A 22,112-nucleotide genomic window follows, 5' to 3' on the forward strand; every position below is an offset into this window, starting at 1 on the left:
TAGATCATGAGTCATAGTATTACAATTACGATAACAAAAAGAAAATGAATTGAATGGAACTCCACCGACCTATATCCCGTATCCAATATTATAGGCCGCACTTCTCATGGAATTTTGTTTTCCTGCCCCGTAATTGCGTCATTTATGATTTTGGCATCGCCCTGAATAATGCAATTTTTTCATTCCAAGTTTGTGGGACTAGATTCCTTGATGGAAACCTCAGGATTCAACCCTTATAAGTGATTGTCTAGATGTTGGGAGCAACCTCTCAAATTGAACCTCTCCAATCTCTTGCTACAGCCGCTACCTTGATTTTGAAGTGATGGCCAGAATTAAGTGTACTTGTTTCTAGTTTGACAGTTATAACTATAAGTGTATGGCAGAGACTATTAAGTGTAGGGCAAGAATTTTGAGTTATCAATACACGGAAGGCGGAACAAAACCTCACACCACGCGTGATGATGTCAAAGTGAAAACAAAAAATTAAGTGTGAGGAAACCACGGTCTCATTGCACATTTTATACCCCGGTCGATGGTTGAGCAAACCCTGAACTTTCGCAAATAACAACACGTTTTAGCTACTATCAACAGGTTTTAAGTAGTCTGTCGCTCATCAAAAAGTAGTTAAGTTTTATCTCACAGGTACAACGTTTGAATTAATAGAAAACCTTTAGCTCTATATGATATTACATTCCAATTCGTTCCGATAGCTCCCTTGGAAAATACCAAATTGGACCCCTAACTGGGTTTGGTGAGGTGAGGGACTATCTTGTTTTTTCTTTATTGTTAGAAAGAAGAAAATAGGAAAGAAGGAAAAAAATAGAGAAAAAATATTCGTTTTCACGATCCCTTTGCCCTGATTCAACCAGACCTCAGTTTTGCCCAAACAACCTTGTGTTTTATGTGAGTCTGGAGAAATTTCTAAACAATGTGGAAGAGAGAACATCAAAAGACACTTCAAACTATTACAACAGAAATAGCTGCAGAGATTGGCAATACAAAGTTTAAGTAATAATCTCAAGTTTTTTATTTTTCAATCAATAACATAAATATCCTTATTAAAAAAAACATAAATATCATGCTAAATTAGGATTTGGTTTCATTTTCAACAAAAATATTCTAAATCTATAATCTAATTTCCGCATCCTCGTACTAAAATTACTTTCTTCAATCGATTCAAAAATCCAAATGTGAATCATAAATAGAGAATAGAGGAATCACCATGGATGAGTTCTCACCCGCAAGCGACAAAAAAAGTAGGATTTATCGTGTCAACTTCATAGATGCAAATTTCGTTGCTATGTCCATGGCCTCCTTAATGTTTGAAATATCCAAACCCTGAAATTAGATAAAATTTACATCAACCAGGGTAATACTGCAAGAATTTCATGTTACCAACAACAAACGATACAAACCAAAAATCTAAAGAGAATTTCATCAAGAAAGAAATCGGGTATTAAATCAAAAACTTAAGTGACTGAAAATCGATATAATAAGTTCACTGGACTCTGGAACACAAGAAGTTTTTTTTTTTCTAATTTTTTATGTACAGAGTTTTGCTTCTTTTTTCTAGTGGGTATGGTTTGGACTATTTTCACGTTGAGAAATGATATTTCAGCTTTCTCACCGATCAGCTCTGCAGAACCTGATCAGACAAATTTTCATTGATGATGCGGGTCTTAAACCCGATATATATAGAGGTATAACTGACGAACCATATGTGAAATAAGTGTGCATGATTTACAGTACAAACCATGACAAAATCTTCTTGTTTTCAAATAAATGATTTTGTATCTAGATGACAAATCAAACATAGGTGAAGTTTTCAAACAATCAAACTGATAATGACAATGAAATTGCCTACCTGGCCTTGAGCAAGACCTCCTTTTCCTTTCCCACACTTCCCTTTGAGAGGGGCAAGAGCAGCCGTCAACCACTCGGAAACCTCTAAATCCACGCTTTTGTCTCCTTTCACGGGTACCCCAGCATATACGACAGCCTTATTTTTAATTTCATCCTTGCTGAACACCATAATTGGTAGTCCCTATCATCAGAAAATTCATATAAGCTTGTTATAACATGCTCACATGGATGAGTGCGAATTCGTTTTATGGGTGTCCATGACACATGGATTTCTTTTCTACCCACATCAGTTGTGGATATTTCCAGTTCATCAATTTTAGTTCCAATTAATAATCTTCTGCTGAAAATAAATACCTTTTAGTATACGATGAAAGAACGTTTGAAATTGGAAGATCAAAAAGAGTAACCAACCTTCTTTTCCAAAACTTTCACTACTGCTTTTTGAGCAGCACTTGGGTCGAGACCCACATTAATATCAGCAATGCAGAACGCCTTTCCATCTTTAATAGCAATCTCTGCCATCTCACTCGCAACCTTGATAGCGTTCTGGGTATTTTCTTCTGCTATCTTCTTTTGTGCCTTTCTAATTTGATCCTGATAAAATGAAGTATATTCTTTTAACCTTGATTCATCAAAAACAAAGACACTCTGTGAAGAGAAGAATATAAACTCCTTAGAAAGCTTAATTTAAGCTTTTAGCCAGAATACCTGAAGTTGAGAGATTTTGCCTCTCAAATCTGCTTTTGTGGGTGCTGGAATTGTGGCAGCATCAACACGACTTTTAAGAGAATTGACTTTCTGCAAGTATAACAAATTTGAAACCCTTTTGTACTCTAAAGAAAAACTCTTAATGACAAAAAGCAGGCACTTAGAAGATGATCATATGACATTGTACAGCATCTCTAACACTTTAACAGATTTCGAGAGGAAACCAGAATTTCATTCACTGATGCTTATCTGGTGCTACTTACCACAATTACATAACCAGGGTTATGACAATGCAGATCAAAAGATGGCATGCTAACTTCTACTAAGATGACAGCAGTATCGATCTTCTGCACGACTGACTTAGTTTTTACACAAAGAATATTGTACACTTAAGTTGTGCTTGTATTTTTATAAATCTGCCACTTGATATGATTTCATGTGTAATTTTAGTTGTTTTGCATCATTTTATCTCTGCAATGGACCTAAATCTTGAAAGACATCTTTCTCTTTAATTCATGTGTTTCTTAATTGCCACCTGCTTCCTAACAGTTTGAAATTATTAAAAGAGAAATCCAGATGACTGGATTCCGAGTGAACCATGGATGAAAGGAGAGAGAATTATTAATTAAGTTACTACACAAACTTGAAAGAAAAATAAAGAACATAGGAGCAGAAAGAAAATCCAAGTACCGTCTCTAGAGTGCTCCCCTCTGTCTTGGATGCCTCACTTATTTCTTCATCGAGAGAGCACGCCAATTCCATTGCCTTGAAAGCACAATCAGTGGTAACAGCAGTAATTCTTCGTGTGCCCTTAGCAATTCCCTCCTCCGATAAAAGAGCAAATGCTTTAGCTTCTCGAGTATTTGAGATATGGGTACCTAATTAATAAAAACAACTCTTAGAACATAATTACACATATAACAAGAAGGCCATCAGACTGGGCATATAATGATCCTTGTTTCAGGATTCTACTGCAATCTCTGAACTCTGAAGGATGTAACCATCACTAGGAGACTGCAGTTATTCCTTCCGCCAACACTGTTTACGACAGTTATGTTAGCTCTAATTTGTTTTATATCGCGAACAGAGAACAAATACAAGAACTTTACGTTCTGATTAGACCACTCCTACTTCAAGGATCGCTGCCTTTTACGTAATTCCCTACTTCATTGATAGTGAGCAGTGGAGAACAGCTATGATTATGTGATTTTGCAGTTACACCTACCTCCGCAAAATTCTGTGGAGACGGACAACCATTCCTTGTTATCGGGATTAGCCAGGAGATCCTCCACCCTCCGTCCAATTGCCACTACCCTAACAGGGTCAGGGTAGAGCTGCATCCAAACAGGAAAAGAGAAAAGCATTGAGGATCTAGATCTCAGGAAAGCAAAACCCAATAAAACTTTATCAACTTTCATGGGAAATGAAAAGCAGCTTACTTCTCCAAAAACAGCTCTTAAACCAACTATTCTCTGGGCATCGGCAAGTGTGGCCTCTTTTCCAAATACATCAAGTTCATCTTTAATCTGCTTGTTCACAATTGACTCAATTTTTCTCAAATCATCAGGATGAATGGGCTTCCCTGTTCAATAACATAGTTAAAAATGAATTTTACATGTACAGCATCAATATGATACCATGTGAGATATCATACCATGTGAGAAATCAAATCGCAACTTTTCAGGAAGAACAAGTCATACCATGTGAGAAATCAAAACGCAACTTTTCAGGAAGAACAATTGATCCTTTCTGATCAACATGATCACCAAGTACTTCCTGCATTCACGTTGAAGTACTTGTAAACCAATTAACCAAATGATTAGCTGGAATAAATGATTTCTTAAACTCGTGGTGAAAAAAAGTGTGTACCCTCAAAGCAAAGTTTAGCATGTGGGTGCAAGTATGATTGGGAGCAATTAGTCCACGCCTCTCGTAGTCAACCTGTTCATGTCATCAATGGCTGGGAAGAATCAACAAGATATATAAAGCCACAAGATCGAGAAAAGGGGCTAAGAGTGATTAGCCTTACTTTGCATGTTACTTTATCACCCAACGAAATTACACCACTCTCGCCAACAATTGTACCAATATGGATAACAAACCCTCCATATACTTGAACATTACAAACTTGAAATAATCCAAAGGAGCACTCAAGTGAGCCAGTATCAAATATCTGAGAACAGTTGAAGTTAGGCAAGAGAAATCTCAAGGCATATGAAATTCGTTTCTTGGAAACAGAGAAATGTCAATAAGTATCAGAATATGTGAAAATATACATAAAAACTGCAACACATGATTCAGGCTTATAATATTTTCTTTAAGGTTTAGTGGTGTAAGTCATTTGAAACCAACCCCAGCCTGATGGTTCAGCAACCATAGTAAAGACTAGGCATTTGGATACAAAAGTCTTACTGTTGACTCTGAGAACTCAGTCAAGAAGCATGCTAACAGTTTTTTAAGATTTTCAAGAGGTCTGAACAGACAAACATTATAGCAGAAACCTCCATCAGACAACCATCACATGTATGCTGGTGGCTAAGGTAACTCCTATGCGATGATTATTACACTATCGCCATCTATCGCATTTCAATCCAAAATGAATGTCAGTCTGCTAAATCATCCAGAGAATAAATATGAGTCATGAATGATTAATTTAATTATTGTACACAACTGAGATAAGGCCCTTCATTTGCACATGAAACTGCTAAAATTTTATCTTCTATATCCTCCGACACTTCCATATGTTTCTCAGGGTTTAACCATCTGTAGGTAATTTGGTAATTTTTCGCATCGGCAGTATTTTGTTGTTTATAACAGTTTAATTATGAAAACGATGCTTTTAAAATGGTTTTTAAACAGATGGCAAGGGAAAGGTGCAAGCAGAGCAACGGCCTAAAAGTTTTTACAGCATATAGTGTTACTCTATAAGCTATTTGTTATAGTTAGTTTAGAGACTCTGAAGTTCAGATCACATTCTGGATTGTTATGAGCTATAATCCATAGTTTGAAGAAACTGGTGAAACACCATGGATCAGGTTTAGACACTAGCATTAGAAGATCTGATCATGATGGCAGATATGGTACACATAGGCCTAAGCAAAGATAAAGTCCGAAACATTTCGGTTATTAAGTACCTGACCACCTTGTTCCGCATAGAAGCTTGTGGATTTCATAACAATGCCAACTTCTTCACCAGCAGAAGCACTCTCCAAGAATTGTGCCCCATTGTAGATAGCTTTTATTTCACTGTCATGATCCTGACATTATTACAGAAAATTTAATGAATTACCTATGGTGTAATTGACATTATCACCATAACCTTGAACAAATGTGAGAAAAATATTCTGTTAATGAAGGAACCAATCTTGAGGACTCGAATAAAAATAATCCACAATTTTATACTTCGTGCTTAACAAAGAAAAAAACTATTTCATTTTGTTGTCTATGGAAATTAGTCCCTTCTTCACGTAAAAGTATGTAGCTAAGCATTAAAAATCTCGAGCACATACGCGATCAACTAGAGCTTTTAGCACTATTCGATTTAGGAAGTCGACTTAGTCGGTGCCCACGAGCCGCCTAGTACCGAAACAGCTAGGCACTAGGTGCCGACTAAATCGGTTCGGGATCAACAACTTTAATTATATTTTTCAAAGTCAACTTTATCTTATTCAAGGGTTTCTTACCTCTCCCACTCAACCAAACTTCTCTCTATACCCCTTTCTCACTTATTCTTTTTCAAGATTTGAAGGTTTCAACCTCCATTACCACTTGCTTGTAAATTTTTCTCACTAAGTCTCTCTCTCTAACTCATTCTTCCTCTATCTCTCTTGTCTAGTGGTTAGTAACTTGTTTTTTCACTCTTATGGTTTCATTACTTTGTTCTTCTTCTGCGTCACATTTTTTCCTTCAAATTTCTGATCTTAGCAGGAACTCAAATTTCCTTTCTTCGGATGGTTTGACTTTATTAGTCCAAATATGCCTATAAATATAATTGCTAATATATTAGCAACCTAATATTCTAAGTAAGCTAGTCCCCAGATGGCCCCCTAGGCCATTTTCCCCGATTTTTCGAGTTTAGGCATGTAATAGCCTAATATTCTAAGTAAGCTAAGCTTTTCCTTCTGACATATCAAGGTATGTCGTAAACTTGTAATTGGTGAGCCTCAATGCCCAGTAAATAAACTTTTCATCACAACATTTATTTGTTTTTGAGAGAAATCATGTCTTAATGTTCTTCAGATAAAACCTGCAAATTTAGAATTCAACTAACCTGGTTCCAAATAAACTTGTAGCTATCATCTGTAGGAGCCACTCCCTTCTTTTGCAACACTGAGGTCGCATCAGCATCCATGACAATAGCACCACCAACTTTCTGCAAAAATCAACGCAAGTTTGGAAAAACAGTATGGTAAAAACCAGTTCGAAGAACAATTCTTACATGTCGAGTTAGAAGCAAAAAGAAGTTCGGAGATTAGCATTTTACAGAAGGATTTCATTTGCCCTTATGAAATCTCAACAGAGAACGAACCATTAGGACGATTTTAAATCTGAGCAAATAAAAGTTTCATCCGGCTCGAAGAACCTCTTTTTGTGATTGAACAGGAAAAGAAACTGTTTGATCTTAACGGAAACGGAATTTTCATTCTAAGATAAGTAAGTACTAAGTTTCAAAATAAGTAAGTACTTCCTCCACACGACTAGTTATTCATGTCATCACGTGCCAATAAAAGCTAGCGAGTAATGACAAATACCCTCATTATTGATTATTGCGGTGGTAACAACAAGGCCAATTGTCAACAGTTGGTAGCCCAAGCGGTTCCAAGGTGTTGACATAAACTCCAGAAATCCCTGGAGGTCTCAGGTTCGAATCCCAGAGAAGGTGGAATCTTTGGTTATTTGATTTGAGATTATTAGGGTGTAAATAATGTAGTTAGGCTTTAGGCCATTGACATGTTGGGCTATAGGCCCTGTCTAGTTTCAGTTTGAGTGGGCAGTTATTGAGCGTATCACATCTTTGATGTATCAATGCCAAATGTAACGACATACGTAGATCGTAGTCGAATTCCAAAAAAAAAAAACAAGGCCAATTGCTCTCAACCACTATCTTCTGATGTTATCTTTTAATCAAGCAAGTAGGATCTCGATTTTACAAATGTTTATAGCCCTAGTTACAGCTGTGTCATGGACTCATGGTTGGGTGATTTCTCTTCAGTTGCAGCTGTATACCTCAATTAGTACTTAGTCCACATAAATATGCGAAGGGGAAGTTATACTTAATAATTCACCCATTTTTAAAGCAATAAATTCCCTTTTACCAATTCGTACTCCGAAAAATTCGATTTCATGGAATCGCAGCGGCGGTTAATGAACTATCTTAGAATTCAATCTTTGTTGCATAGTACAACAATCAAGATAAGAAAGAAAATAAATGCACAAGATAAATAGAAAGATAGATAGAATACCTTAGTCTGACCACTCCTAGATCTCTCCCTTGCCTCCTGCATGGCAATATTGAAACCCTCTACATCAACTGCAAGGCCTTGTTCTTCTGCCATCAGCTGGTGGACACAAGAAGATGATTTTGTGATGGTTAGACTAACATTTTTGCATCTACATAGCTCAGATGGAAAACTATGAAAGGGAAAATGACTCGAGGAAACCTATGAAACGCTTAATAAACCTGAGTCAGATCCAAAGGAAATCCATAAGTATCCCACAAGACAAATGCATCCTGCAACAAAAAATTCAGGGTGAGACATCAAAAATCAGGTTACGAGAGTAATGATTATTAATACTAGGATAATAACAACAAAGGATTTCAATCATAATCTAGAGAAGTTCAAGAAACGCTAACCAATTGCAAACTTAAATGTTCACAAGGTAAGTAGTATAAAAACATGAAGAGAAGAAGCTGCCGTAATTTCTGTTGATCTCTAAGGCAGATATTCCAAAATGGATACATCAAAATATATTAGAACTTAAATAGAAAATAGAAATAAAAGACATACTGATGGACAGAAAAAATTCGTCCAAAAGCTACTTGACGGTTTGATCCAAATTACCAACATCCCCAAATCAAGCCATGACTTTCCTACCCCAAATAAACAGATAGAAAATAGAAAAGCATACATATAAGCCTTACCCATGTATGTGCTAAATAACATCATCACATACACCCTCTAGTCTAAACCAAAATTTAGCCCATCATTAGGCAAAAATACACGTCAAAGATCTGAGCAATTAACATCAACTTGGCAATTATATTGAATCACTTTCCCCCTGTGTATTTGGGACCCAAATTTTTCAAATGACCTCTAAAGCAAATTGTATCACGCGCATTCCATCAAGAGGAGGCCCAAATACTCAATGATTGATGTGCAGCAATTGTCACATGGAAAACAGTTCGCATTTATGATTTAACATAGCAAACATGGAAGAACGGCTCTATTACCCAACATTCAGCATATCAGCTCCAAGTCTAATTGAGAGCCACAGTCATATAAAGGGTCTATGGTCTAGGGCTAATAGGGAAATGAAGACTGCACCAAGGTTACCAGATTCGCGGTACGTTCCGGTACGCGGTACGAAAACGGGTACGCGGTACGCCTATTAGAGTGTATCCGGTACGTGGGGGGTATACTTATTCGGTACATAATTCGTTTAATATAAAATTTCGATTCGTTACTTAATAAGATATTCCAGAATTATTTTTTAACTTCCCTAATTTTTCTATGATTCCCAATCCAACAATAATTGGTCTTTGGAAACCATCCTTAATTTAAAAAGAGCGTACCTTCATTGCACCTTGACTTAACAAGAGCTTCTCAATCAAATATCCTCATAACTGGCACTAAATGGTTCCTCAAACTTGCGTGAATTGCCCACACATGTTTTTCTTTACAACTATGATAACCACGTAAACCGAAAAACAAACTAACCAGAAATCCCCATTCAACTTAGGAAAGTAGCTAATGGAATCTGGGAGCTATCAACGAGCTGAGGAGGGAAAGAATCTCTCTAGTCGCTTCCTTCTAACTTTGTATTTTGGTACTCAAAGATCCACGAAATGGCGCTCCATTCATTCGGTTTGACTACCTTTCAGGAGTGAGGACAAAATAAAGTACTACTCTGTTCCTATATTTAGAAAATTAACATTTACGATAGTGATCATTCATTGCATGATTATACATGCTGAGTATCTTTTCACACCAAACCAAGTCCAGAGCTAAAACTACGTATGGAAGTATCAAACTGAGGACATAAAAGATTGTTACATAAGGCCCGAGGGAAAACCAGTATCACAATTCAAAAGCATGCAAAAGTCCTATATGGTAAAAAGTAAGCAATAGGTAAAAAATCATCCACCTGTCCACTAAGTACTGTCCCTTGAACATCCTGAGCAGCCTTCTTAAACTTTTCAATTCCCTGGAGTATGATCACATGTCAGATAACTTTCTACTTTTTTGAAAGCTTTGTTAAGTATACATTATACAGTTCAACGCTAAAACGAGGCAGCGAGCTAATACAAGGTGGGTGTCTAGACAGTAAAGAAGCAAGAAAGAAAAAGGATTGAGAAAAGTGAATGAAATGACTAACTCATCAAATATACCTTAAGTAATGTCCTTCCAAAACTTGTTTCTTCTTCTGCAATAATTTCTCTGATATTGGTTTCATGTTGCCTCAGTTCTGGAAATACATCTGCCATCACTTCCACCATAATATGTACAAGCCTAGACATGGAGACAAAAATAAGATAAATGTTAAAGATGAAAGGCAATAACCCTACGAGTCATTCACTTACAAACAAACATCACTTCTGAAGTGTTCATCAAGACATGTACAAGACCAAATTGAGAAATCAAAGCATACAAGCATGAATATGGTTCAACCCTTCCAAAGACCAGGAAAAGTTACTCCATAGGAAAGCTTTCAACAACTACATGTAAGAAGTATCGAGTGTTTAAAGAGTTAACAGTACAGATATATCAGACACTACACAAATTTAGTATCGAGAATTAGAACCATCTACTAGTTCAGACTTCAGAATCTTCAGATCTACAAAAATTAACTTCATCTGTCAATGATAACCAGCATGATACCATAATAACATCATAATGGCCGTACCAGTCTCTTTTTTTTTTCTGGCTACTCGAGAAAGACGCTAAATCAGAAAGCTAGAGCATCAAAATAAATAATAGATTATTTTAGAGCTCTGGTGGAGCATTTGGCAACATGACTATTTCCGCCGATTTGTCAATTAAATACATACTATCTCGCGTGAAAGAAGTGCAAGTTAAATAGAAAGCAAATAACAGAACAAGCTATAATCTCCATGAATAGACAGGCATCTGCGGAGATTTTAACTCCTACCTGCTGAAGAAACCCTGTTGAGCTTTTAGGACTTCATTCCCGTAACGAACAGCTCGTCTAAGAATGCGCCTTAAAACATATTCACGACCCTCATTACCTACAATCAACAAGTTGAAAAAATTTTAGAGACAACGGGTCACAACATATGAACATAGGCAGCGCAAATATATAAGATCGAATGATAACTAAGATTTGACTGTAGCAGTAGTACTGTACAGTCTGTACATTACTTAGGAACAATTGAAACCTCATTAGAGGAAGCCCCTGATATGATTTTGGAAATAAAAAAACGTCAAGGGTCAACCGAAAGGCAGAGAATATAAAATAAAAGAAGATACAGTTAAAGCATTTTTAATATAGTGTTCACCTGGACGAGACCCGTCAGCAATGGCAAAAGAAAGAGTTCGTATGTGATCAGCCACAACCCTATAAGCCATGTCAATGTTATCCACATCATCGGCTCCAACTTTTCCAGAATATGGTCGAGCCCCTGTTGCCTGCAAAGAGACCGGCAAAAAGTTACTTCGCAAAGAATAGCCGGGACTCCATCATAACCGAAATTAATTGAACAACTAAACAATATCAAGAGCTGATGCTTGTCAACAGAAAACATCAGGTAGTAGTAGCCCATTAGTACAAAGCCCAGCTACATATAAGACATGCGGGAGTAAAACAAGTTCCTTTTAGAGAATTTATAAGAGAAAGCTAATATATATGTGTGTGTGTGTGTGTGTGTGTGTGTGTGTGTGTGTGTGTGTGTGTGTGTGTGTGTGTGTGCGTATTTATATATATATATATGCATATGTGATATACACGGAAATATGCGTGCATGTGTATGTTCTGTTTGTGTCGGTGTCTGTGGAATGTGCATGACACTGATCTCCCCGATTCCCGTCCCAAGCTTCACTCTGCCGATATAAGAAACCTTAGCCTACGAAATGGTTACATGTGTCATCATTCCAGCCCAAATGTCAGAGTCAAGCCAATATCTGAATTGACTAACATGCATTTGTAGTGTAACAATAAAGAAAGACAAACAGATCAACAGCCTTAGACTCAAGAGACTCAAACACGAAGTAGATATATTAAGTACAGAAACAAGTTTAGTGGATGCATAATCATCATACCTGTTGAATAGCATGGAAAATAGGCATGAAGACATCGGTGTCATAGTTGCTCATTTTGTTTTGTAGAATCGAAGTTAAGCGCTCAAAACCCATCCCAGTGTCAACATGTTTTGAAGGGAGAGGTTTCAGAGCACCATCAGTTTCGCGATTGAACTGCCGAAAGGACCGAAAGAACAAGTTAAATCAGATAAAAGGATCACGACATACATCTCATACCAGGAAAAAGAGAACTGATATAATAATTAAATATTGAAGAATGGTCAACACTTGATTGCCCAACAGCCCAAGTGGTTGATAGTGTTGACATAAACTCCTAAACCCTGGAGGTCCCAGGTTTTATTGAACTTGGGTTAATTAAAGATATAAGTAACGTAGTTAGATGGGATTTAGGCCATTTATTTCGTTGGCCTTTAGGCCAGTAGTTTAGTTGGACTTTAGGCCCGTTTCTTTCAAGGTTTAACTCGGCGGTTATCGTGCTTATCACATCTTTGATGTAATGACTTTAATAGTCACTTTCCAAAAAAACATTGAAGAATGGTCCAGTTAACAAACTCCATACCTGAATAAATACAAGATTCCATATCTCAATGCATGTTGGATCGTCGTTATTGACCAACGCAGCAGCATCTCGGTTACCAATTCTATCAAAATGTATTTCTGTGCAAGGCCCGCAAGGACCAGTATCACCCATCTCCCAGAAGTTGTCCTATTGATGCATACAAACTTCGTTTTTCATTCAATATAGTAATTTATTGATGGATAAGATAATAGAGCATTAGAGATAATTAAGTTTGCCATATATAAAAGGACACAGTACGACAATTATTCAGGGGGGAAGGAATGAAAATTATTAAATAACCACAGAAATCAAGACCTTTTCTCCCACATTCTGTCCTTCGATGGAGAAGTATAGGCTCTAGTTCGTAACCGCATAAAGTTGCAAATTACCACACCGTTTTTTCCTTGGTTGTGTGGTACCGTAGAAACTAGTTTGTAGTTAGCCGACATGAATTTGCAAAATAGAGAATGACATTTGTATTTTCAGACAAGCGTTCGCACGTCTTTTTTCCAAATTCATTAGGCTAACTAGAAATTAGTCCATATGGGAGCACTTAAATAAACATCACCGATGCATAAACGAGATGTGGTATTTGCACAAATTTTCAGGATACAGAGCGGAGTAATATTGTCTAAAAGACTATCATGCAGAAGTGGGAGCTCTTAAATTGCACCAAGTGACATAAATGCATTGGTGGAACTGGGAGGTTTAAGATAGCTGAAATAACAGAAAAAAAACTATATCCAAAAATAATTTTTTAAGTTTGAAATGATATTTAAACAACAAAAAAGCTCCCAATATGTGCCGGCCCTTCACTAACTTTCTCTCTCGATCTACACTAACTATTAAAACGTAAACGAACTAAAATTCCAACATTTTAGGGGATTCGCTGCCCTATTATAAAGGTAGACTGTTCTTCAGTTCCACAATTTATATTCCTAATTCTTGTAGAGTCTGCAAAATAATGAAATGAAAATTTTATCTAAATGCAATGCGAAAGAGTTAGCAACTATCTTGAAGAATATTTAAGAAAAAGCAGGTCTTCTTTAACGTTGTTTAAAGTAGGATCCCATGCTCGGGAGTCCCCTAATGGTACGGTTCACATAATTATGGCTATTAATTATTTAGTTCTAGAAAGCAGTATGAAGAATATATCTGGACTGTCAAAAAAATAAGTTAGTCAAATGGTACTATTGGGACATTGGGAAGTCATTAAGAATACTTGCTTCCTAGAAAATGTAGAACTAGAGTTTGAAGAGCCTAATAGCTGACTAGGAATGGTAAATGTTGAAATGAAGTATTATAAAAGGGGCACATCCCTGTTCAACTAACTCTTCTCCATAATCAAGTTAAAATGAAGGTTATTTTCCAGCATAACTTTCTCTCAGCTCTTTTGGTTTCATCTTAAGAGACCAACACTCGGATGTTGATTGGAGAATGTGAAGCTCTTATTTATTGCTGTAAGAGAATAATTATGTTCCTAATTTACTTTACATATATTCCCCACGAGAAGAATTCGCCGTCAAGCGAGAGATTTTAACTTTTAATTACTAAATCACATGTCCAAGTAAAAATACCTTACAACCAAAAGGAAGCACACGCCCAGGTGGTAAAAAGTTCAGCCACATGTCTCTTGCTTCGTTATCAGGAGGAAGGCCCAATTTTTCATCACCACCAAAATAGGTAGCATATATCCGATCCGTGGGTAACCTGTAGACCTGTGGACCAAAAAGAACTAGTTCAGAAATAAATACACATAGATTAAGCATTAGGAAAAACTGGAAAACTAACACACGTCACAGATTGAAGTTCAAGTAACAAATTTGCAAAACCTATGCCAGCAATCACCACCGTCGTATTGAATCTACTTGCGTGCAATTCATCCATTTTACATAGGACGAGACATTAATAAATATCATATGTTTTTAAAAAAGAATGAATCTTAGCCAACTCATTAATCAAATACAGGTTTAAGTGTTGAGGTAAGTAAGCCAGGTGACCACTAACTTTTCCGAGTGACACGTCACATACATCTTAAGGCATGACCAGAGGAAGCAAAGTCAAAACTAACTTCTTCAAGTAGACACCTATTCAGGTTTGGAGGGTCCAATCATGACCACGATGATTTTTTTTCTTGAAATCCTTCACCATCCAGAGAGTAGTAATACAGACTTTACAACACAAGAAGACAATTGAACTGCATCACAAGAAAATGTCCTACAAAGCCGATGGCTAAATCAAGTATACTATGTGACTCCAGGCCTCTAGTTGTTGAAACAATTAAAATAAATCAAACATACATGAGTAACAACAAGTGCAAGCTAGAGAAATGTAATTTGATAATGACTACAAGTGCATCCTTTTCAGATGCATTTTCCAGTGACGGGTTCGCCCAGTAAAATTCAGTACATTAAATAATACAGAAACAACAAAACTAGATCACAGAGACATCCTTTTCCACATGAACTGGACAGAAAAAGATCCGAGATTTGGAAGTTACGTTCGTAGTTCGTAGTTACAAGAATGGGTACCAGAATCCTGCATTTGTCCAAGGTGATGGATGCAACGATGGCAAACACTCAAAAATAGTATTCCCAAACACATTTTGACTCGTATTAGTTATTATTACCTTTGAATCAACAGTTGCTACATGTCACACAAAACCGCTGAACTAGAGTATCATTTTTATAACCTAAGACAATTTTGTGCAAGTACATTCAAGATGCACATTTCCCATCAAAAGCGTAGAAGTAACTACGAGACAGAGTATCCACTATCCAACTGGAGTGGCGGACTATCCAACATCCAACTATCATAGATGTGAATAGATATTGAAAAGGAATATACATAGCTCAAAATTCGAAGACAACACTATTTTGTGCCAACAAACCTTTGTGAGAAGATCCCATGCCCATGAAATGGCTTCTGCTTTGAAGTAATCTCCAAATGACCAGTTTCCAAGCATCTCAAAGAAGGTATGGTGGTAAGTATCTTTCCCGACATCATCGAGATCATTGTGCTTTCCACCAGCCCGAATGCACTTTTGCGTATTGCATGCACGAGTGAGCTTACTCAACGGAGTGCTAGGATCAACAGTTCCAAGAAAAATTGGCTTGTATTGGTTCATTCCTGTGAACAAACTAATTTGTTACTTTGTAACTTATACAACGTGTTGATATCAGAAGAAATGAAAGAAAATTGAAGAACGAGACCATTAAAAACGCCATATTAAAGAAATAAGATAGACAGCACTCATATATACATGATTGTGTGACAAAGTTCATTGAGTTCTAAACCACCTACATAATTACACTGAAGACATGCAATGCTATGGCTTTGTTGCTTGAAACATTGGATTAACCGTATCATCATCTAAATTTCTTGACAAATAGAAAGTGCAAAAAGAAAATGTAATAATAATAATAAAGCTGAAAGCCAAAAAGGAATGGTTAGAACTGCTTTGTACTACATTTTTTCCTTCTCAACTTCTTGTTTTAGAATCTCCATCAACAATTTACTTGCACAACTAGTACCAATAATACAATAAAGGGGGCGGTCAACTTGACGCGGTTTGAAAAATTTTACCAAATTATTTCAGAAGTGATTCCTATCTCGACCTTGGTATATAAAGTTACTCAAATTCCCTATTTGCACCTAATGTATGTAGCTAATCGCGATGTTGGAGATAGTTGGTCAACAAGAGCTAAGTACTCAGCCTGACTAGTTGAGGATCAGTCGGAACAGGTTGTCCACAGATTTAGTTAATAATTGTCCTATATACATATGTGTTTATGAGTGTAATAAAGACTTATCATACGAATTGAAGGAACGACATAGGCCTGGTACATTACACTGAAATAGCGTAACCACATAATAAGTTAATAACACTGCAAACCCAGTCTGAATACTACATTATCAGTTCATCAACCATCAAAAATTTTTAACCAACTCTACCATAGTGAAATTCAAAAACTTAGAATTTGTGTTTGTTTGCTTGAAGCTCATTGGCAATTTGGCATTTAATCATTTGGGATTATCTTAACAACAAAAATGCTACATATCTAAGAGCATCTCAAATGGGAGGCCGAGGCTCAATCCATAAAATATAGAATTTTTAGAGTTTTTTTTTTTTTTTGTTTAAACCATCTCCAGTAGTCTAATTCAAGACTCTATTTGGAACTCGTCATGACACAGAGGTAGTTATTTTAGAGATCCCCAAGAAGACACAGTAAATTTAGAGTGCCCTCTTGAGGATCTCTAATTGTATTAGTCATCATCGCTCTTTGTATTTTGATTTTTGACCAATAGTAAATTTTCCTCCATAATTTTTTAATAACTAATTATTCTATCTTTGTCCAAAAAAAACTACTTTTTTCTATCAAATAAAGTACTTTTTAGAGAGACACAAAAAATTTAGGTGATGCCTATTCTCCCACATACGAAAGAGAATTTCAATTGACACTTGACAAATAAGTTTCACACTGGAGATGCTCTAACAAATTAATATTCAAAATCAAACTTTTTCAAAAGGAATTTGAATCAGTTTGAAAACTCAGTATCAAGTAATCAAGCTTAATAGCACATAGAAACTCATTTTATATTGAACAGTAGTCATGACAAATTATAACATTAACCATTTGCTATTCAAAATTGGAACTTCCTCATGGTGAAAGTAAGAAAAATAATAAGGTATTCAGGAGCTAAATGAAATCCTACAATCACTGAGAGAAGAGAGAGAAAGAGAGAAAAACCTACCAGCATTTGCGAATAGAAGAGTCGGATCATTTACAGGAACAACAGGACTAGAAATCCAGTTAGTATGATTCTTTCCTTCAAAGAACTTGATGAAAGTTTCTCTTACTCTTCTTGCCGGCCATTCCGTCGTCGACTGAGACTCGATACCTGCCATGCTGTTAGTGGTAATGGAGCTAGAGAGAGAAACTGAACTGCTCGATGCGAAGGAACAGAAGGTGGTATTCGCTAGAACCCTAACCCTAGAGAGGAGATGGTTAGAGATAGAAAATAGCGAAATACCAGTAGTAAAAGCAGCGGCACTCCCACTACTACAACGCCGCCAGCTCCGATAACCCATCCATATAAGAGCAAGTCCAATCTCAGCCTGTCTTAGGCCGAAAAAATCACTTTTTCACCTAAAATTATTGGCCTCCAGCCCCAGCCTCTAATAAAATTTACTAATAAAATTCAATTTAAAAAACATCGATTACAACTAATAATTGATTAAAAATTTAAAACTACTTAAATACGACTAAACAACACTAGAAAAATTAATTAAAAATAACTAGAAGGGGTTTCTTGGGTCTCGTGGTGCACCGTTGAACCAAGCCTCTCGCGCCGCTAAAAGCATTTGTTGAGCATGTTCGTCGAGAGACCTAATATCAATCTTCATTAAGTCCATCGCATATTGTCGGTTCGCCACCTCCGTTTGCACCCGTAGAAAATCTTGTTGCACCTTTAGGGTCTCTTGTTGAACCCGTACTGCTTCACTCAAAGTTATTGATCTTTGTTGGGAATCTTCGTCTCTTTTTTCCCAATATCCCTCACTGGGAGTTTTTGAAGCGGTAGAATGTATGGATGGTTCGCCAACTCTTGCATTTGCTTTGGCTTGTTTACGGCCAATTGGTCTTTCTTCCGATGGATTGGTATTAGAATCTCTTTTACCGGATGTTGACTCTCTTGGCATGTCTGCCATCCACTTGTTGTGTGTCATCAAAATTTTGTAAACATGTAGGAACCTAAACCCTTTACCTTGATGATTTTTTTATACAATTCGATAGCTCTTTGTAACTAAAATAAACAAAATATATATATAAGTATATTATACGAATGAAGTGAAAAGATAGAAAAAAGAAATTAAAAAGTTAGAAACAATTACCCGGTCATAATCGTTTTCTCCGCTTTTTGGAACTTTATTTATTATCCTCAAAGTCGATATAAAACTTTGACATTCCGAGCTTATCTCACTGAAACGAGATTTACAACTTCTAACTGTGCGTTGAAACTTTGCACTCGCATTATATTCATCCGATATTTTTTGCCAAAATACTTTATATTTTTGGCTATTTCCGACAACCGCATCAAATGTGATTTTCAAATAATAATTAGTAAGTAAAATATCTTCATCCGGCTTATACGGTTCCCGTTTAGTTATCTTTGTCGAAGACGTCCCTCCTTGCACACAAGAATCCTCACATACTTCATAATCATCAACTCCTAATTGAGCCGACGGGTAAGTAGAATTAGGGGACAACATTTCCATATAACTTTGGTTATCGAATTCATTGATGTCTAAATAGTGATGATGTGACTGTCCCCGGCTGGGGTTGGACATGCTCTAAACCCCCTCTTTCTTATGACTCACAAACTTTGTTTAATTGAGATTATTCAAAAAAAAAAAAAAGTAATGACTTTGGAGTCCGTATTAGTGAAAGTACCTTCCACCTAGATTCGGTCCCACGACCTCATGGTCTTAAGAAGGGTGTCCAACCGCTGCACCAAAAATTGGTGTACTATTTCATAGACGATTTTGTGACTGAGTAACTAAATTATATTTGGGGATTATATTTTTCATGGTCGATCTCTAGTGTTTTCAGTAGAAACCTCAATGTCGTATCAGTTGTTACAGATTTAGGTCAAGATGTTATAAATAGTGATGATGTGACTGTCCATAGCCTGGTGTAGAAGTTCATTTGGATTGATTAGTGCAAATCCAATAAAACTTTCAAATGGAAACCCTACATTTTATTTTGTAGGGTATGTAAATTTCCGGAGCCGCTTGGATTTTAACTCCAAAAGAAATTTCAGAATAGTTGTTGAAAATCCTTATAAATAGTTTGAGATGACCCAGTAGCAATAAGCTAACCCAAGTAGCATTCCAGGCACATCTGTACATGTACGGTGAAGCGGAAAGCACCACCATCTACGATAATCAAAATAAATAGTACAATAAGTATTGGGAGCCCGCAATTGGGACTCCCAATGAACCGTTCTTACCCTACTTAGAAAAGGACAAAAATTAATTTACTTTCTCTCTCTAGAAAGTATTTTTGTCCTTTTCTAGAAATGGTAAGGACGGTTCATGTGGGTGTCCCATTTGGAGGTCTCCCTAGGCGTGTTGTAAATAGTAATCGGGCATTTGAAAATGGTAGGGGGCAACAACAACAGTTGCAAGGTTTTTGATGGGGTATTCGACGGACGCGTTATATAAAACCTTCTAATAAACTCGGCCATGGAAATAGAGGCAATGGAAGTGAAACTAGGACCGACCCTAGCACACAAACTTGGTCAGGCAATACAATTAGAGGATGTAATTTATTAAGGGAGATTTTAAAGGCAATAATCGAATATGTTATAGGCAATCTCTCTAAAGACAATCTTTAGTTTGGTTAAAGACAATGTGTGCTTAAGAGCCAATGTCTAAATCAGAGTTTGATTTAATGGCGTCAAGTCATCGGGACAACCTCCGACTGACGTCCTAACTTTAAAAAAAAAAAAAGAAATCTTCGCCTTCTTCTTATTCTTCTTCTTCTCTATCATCTCTCTCTATTTTGTTTTCGATGAAGGAGAGGACCTTCGAACGGAGTATGGTTTCCAGAAGAAACCAGATCTAGTTTCGTCTGGAAACCAGACATTTACGGCGATGAAGCTTTTGTCCTTCGCCGAAAACAGAGGGGAGAGAGTATAAATAAGAGAAGAGGTAGAAGAGGAAGGAGGAGGAGGAAGGAGGAGAAAGAGATTTTTTTTTTGTTAGGTTGCTGGCCGGAGGTCGCCGGCGGACGATCTTTGCTAGAAAAGAAAGAGGTGACATTGCCTCTAACTGTACGTAATCAACTTATTTTGACCAAGTCTTGACAGCAAATTACGTTAGCTTTATAGAAAAACACGCGTTGCTTTTAAAACTTCCCATTTGTTAATTTCTCGACACCTTAGAAAAGTTGAGCTACTATATCTTGGATATCTAAGGGACCATCAAAACTAATAAAGATATCCTACTATTATTATTTTTTGTTGAGAGGATGTCCTACTATTATCGGTCACAAGGAAAGAAAATATTGTAACACATAATCTAACGAAGTTGTCTTTCAACCATAGTATATCTAAGGTTGTTTTTGATTTTAAGGAAACAATTCCATAGAAATAAAAGAGTTTCCACGGAAATATTTCCATGGAATGTGTTCCACAGAAATACAAATTCTTTTTGTTTAGTTGTTATTTGTTATTTCGTGGAATCGTAAAATGTTATTGTTTAGTTGAGAACTAATTTCCGTAGAATTGATTATGATATACTCTATATTCTTCAATGAAACGAACAAAAATATAAGTCCACAAAATTTACCCTAATTACTAAGAATATAAAACTGGAAGTCAGAGCTTACCTTAAGTATATAAACACTATCCAGCAAAATTAAAAAAAAAAAAAAAAAGTTAACATCCTTCCACAAAAAATGTGCTTAAAGCAATATCGAAATTACTTCCATTATTTATGTGTAAAGGTGAGGAAAAATATGAACATAAATATTAGGATTATTTTTTTTACAAAAAATATAGTAATACATATAGGTTTCAAGTATCCAAATATATTGAAACACTATTTCTTTGGTTTCTGCAGAATCTAATTCCTAGGGTGGAGCAAGGAATTAAAAATGGTGTATTTCACGAAAATAAGTTCCCACGAAAATTGAAGCCATCGAAATAAACTTGCTATCAAACGGTGGAAATATCTATTCTACGGAAACTCTTTTATTTTCCATGGAAATAGGAGATATCAAACACAACATAATTTATGGCAGGGAAGTAACTCTCCTTATTGTACTAAACATTGTTTAAGTTTATGGTCATTAGACTCAAAACCAATCGGCAAAGAGTGGGAATGACTAGACATTATATTCCTAGTTATTTAATCCATATGGGACTATTCTCACCAGCTCCCTTACATGTGACGTTTTTCTAGCTTAACACACGTTTTTTTTTAAGTGACGTGGAACACGTGTGGCTTTCAAGCCTATTGCGTGTAGGCGTAGCTTCGACACCATGTTAAGTTTGTGGGCATCTGATTAAATTTCAATTAACAATGAGCATAGAGTACCTAGACATTATATTTTTGATCGCCTTTCTTTCATATAAAATTCTCACACGCACCCTCACTTAGTGTTGTTTTATGATCTTAACACGTAATTTTTTTTTTCAAATAACGTGGAGCACAGTGTAATGTTTGAGGCCTATTTGCATTAAAAAGGTATAGGTTTAAACAAGAAAAGGGGAAACTAATGAATTCATGCAGAAACGTTTCTAAAATAAAAAACTAGTGAGTTTTAAACTATAGAAATACACTACCGACATTAATCGTTGGTGTCCTTCTCACTACAGAACACTCGCTAGATATACATAACGGATTTTTAGGAACTTCCCTGTTTCAAAAGTTTCTAAACCTATAAATAAACCCAATTTTCCACCCATTAAACATCAAT

General features: G+C 36.3%; 1 protein-coding gene across 1 annotated transcript; it reads right to left on the minus strand.

Moving 5' to 3' along the window:
* Window positions 1-1,003: 1,003 nt before the first annotated feature.
* Window positions 1,004-17,617, minus strand: LOC147564195 (alanine--tRNA ligase-like). Its single transcript, XM_086644279.1, has 23 exons — window positions 17,383-17,617; window positions 15,518-15,756; window positions 14,205-14,345; window positions 12,628-12,774; window positions 12,069-12,221; window positions 11,309-11,438; window positions 10,942-11,038; window positions 10,181-10,301; window positions 9,937-9,996; window positions 8,252-8,302; window positions 8,034-8,129; window positions 6,842-6,943; window positions 5,706-5,828; window positions 4,601-4,744; window positions 4,441-4,512; window positions 4,272-4,347; window positions 4,011-4,153; window positions 3,797-3,905; window positions 3,262-3,449; window positions 2,572-2,661; window positions 2,275-2,457; window positions 1,865-2,044; window positions 1,004-1,338 (listed from the first exon to the last, which is right to left on the minus strand). The coding sequence occupies exons 1-23, from the start codon at window positions 17,534-17,536 to the stop codon at window positions 1,264-1,266; spliced, it is 2,874 nt and encodes a 957-aa protein (XP_086500405.1). The 5' UTR covers window positions 17,537-17,617; the 3' UTR covers window positions 1,004-1,263.
* Between the last annotated feature and the right edge of the window lie 4,495 nt (window positions 17,618-22,112).

The sequence above is a fragment of the Eschscholzia californica genome, unplaced genomic scaffold, assembly GCF_041429995.1.
Source record: "Eschscholzia californica isolate CP2 unplaced genomic scaffold, dmEscCali1.0.p SCAF_1, whole genome shotgun sequence".
In the NCBI taxonomy this organism is placed as follows: Eukaryota; Viridiplantae; Streptophyta; class Magnoliopsida; order Ranunculales; family Papaveraceae; genus Eschscholzia; species Eschscholzia californica.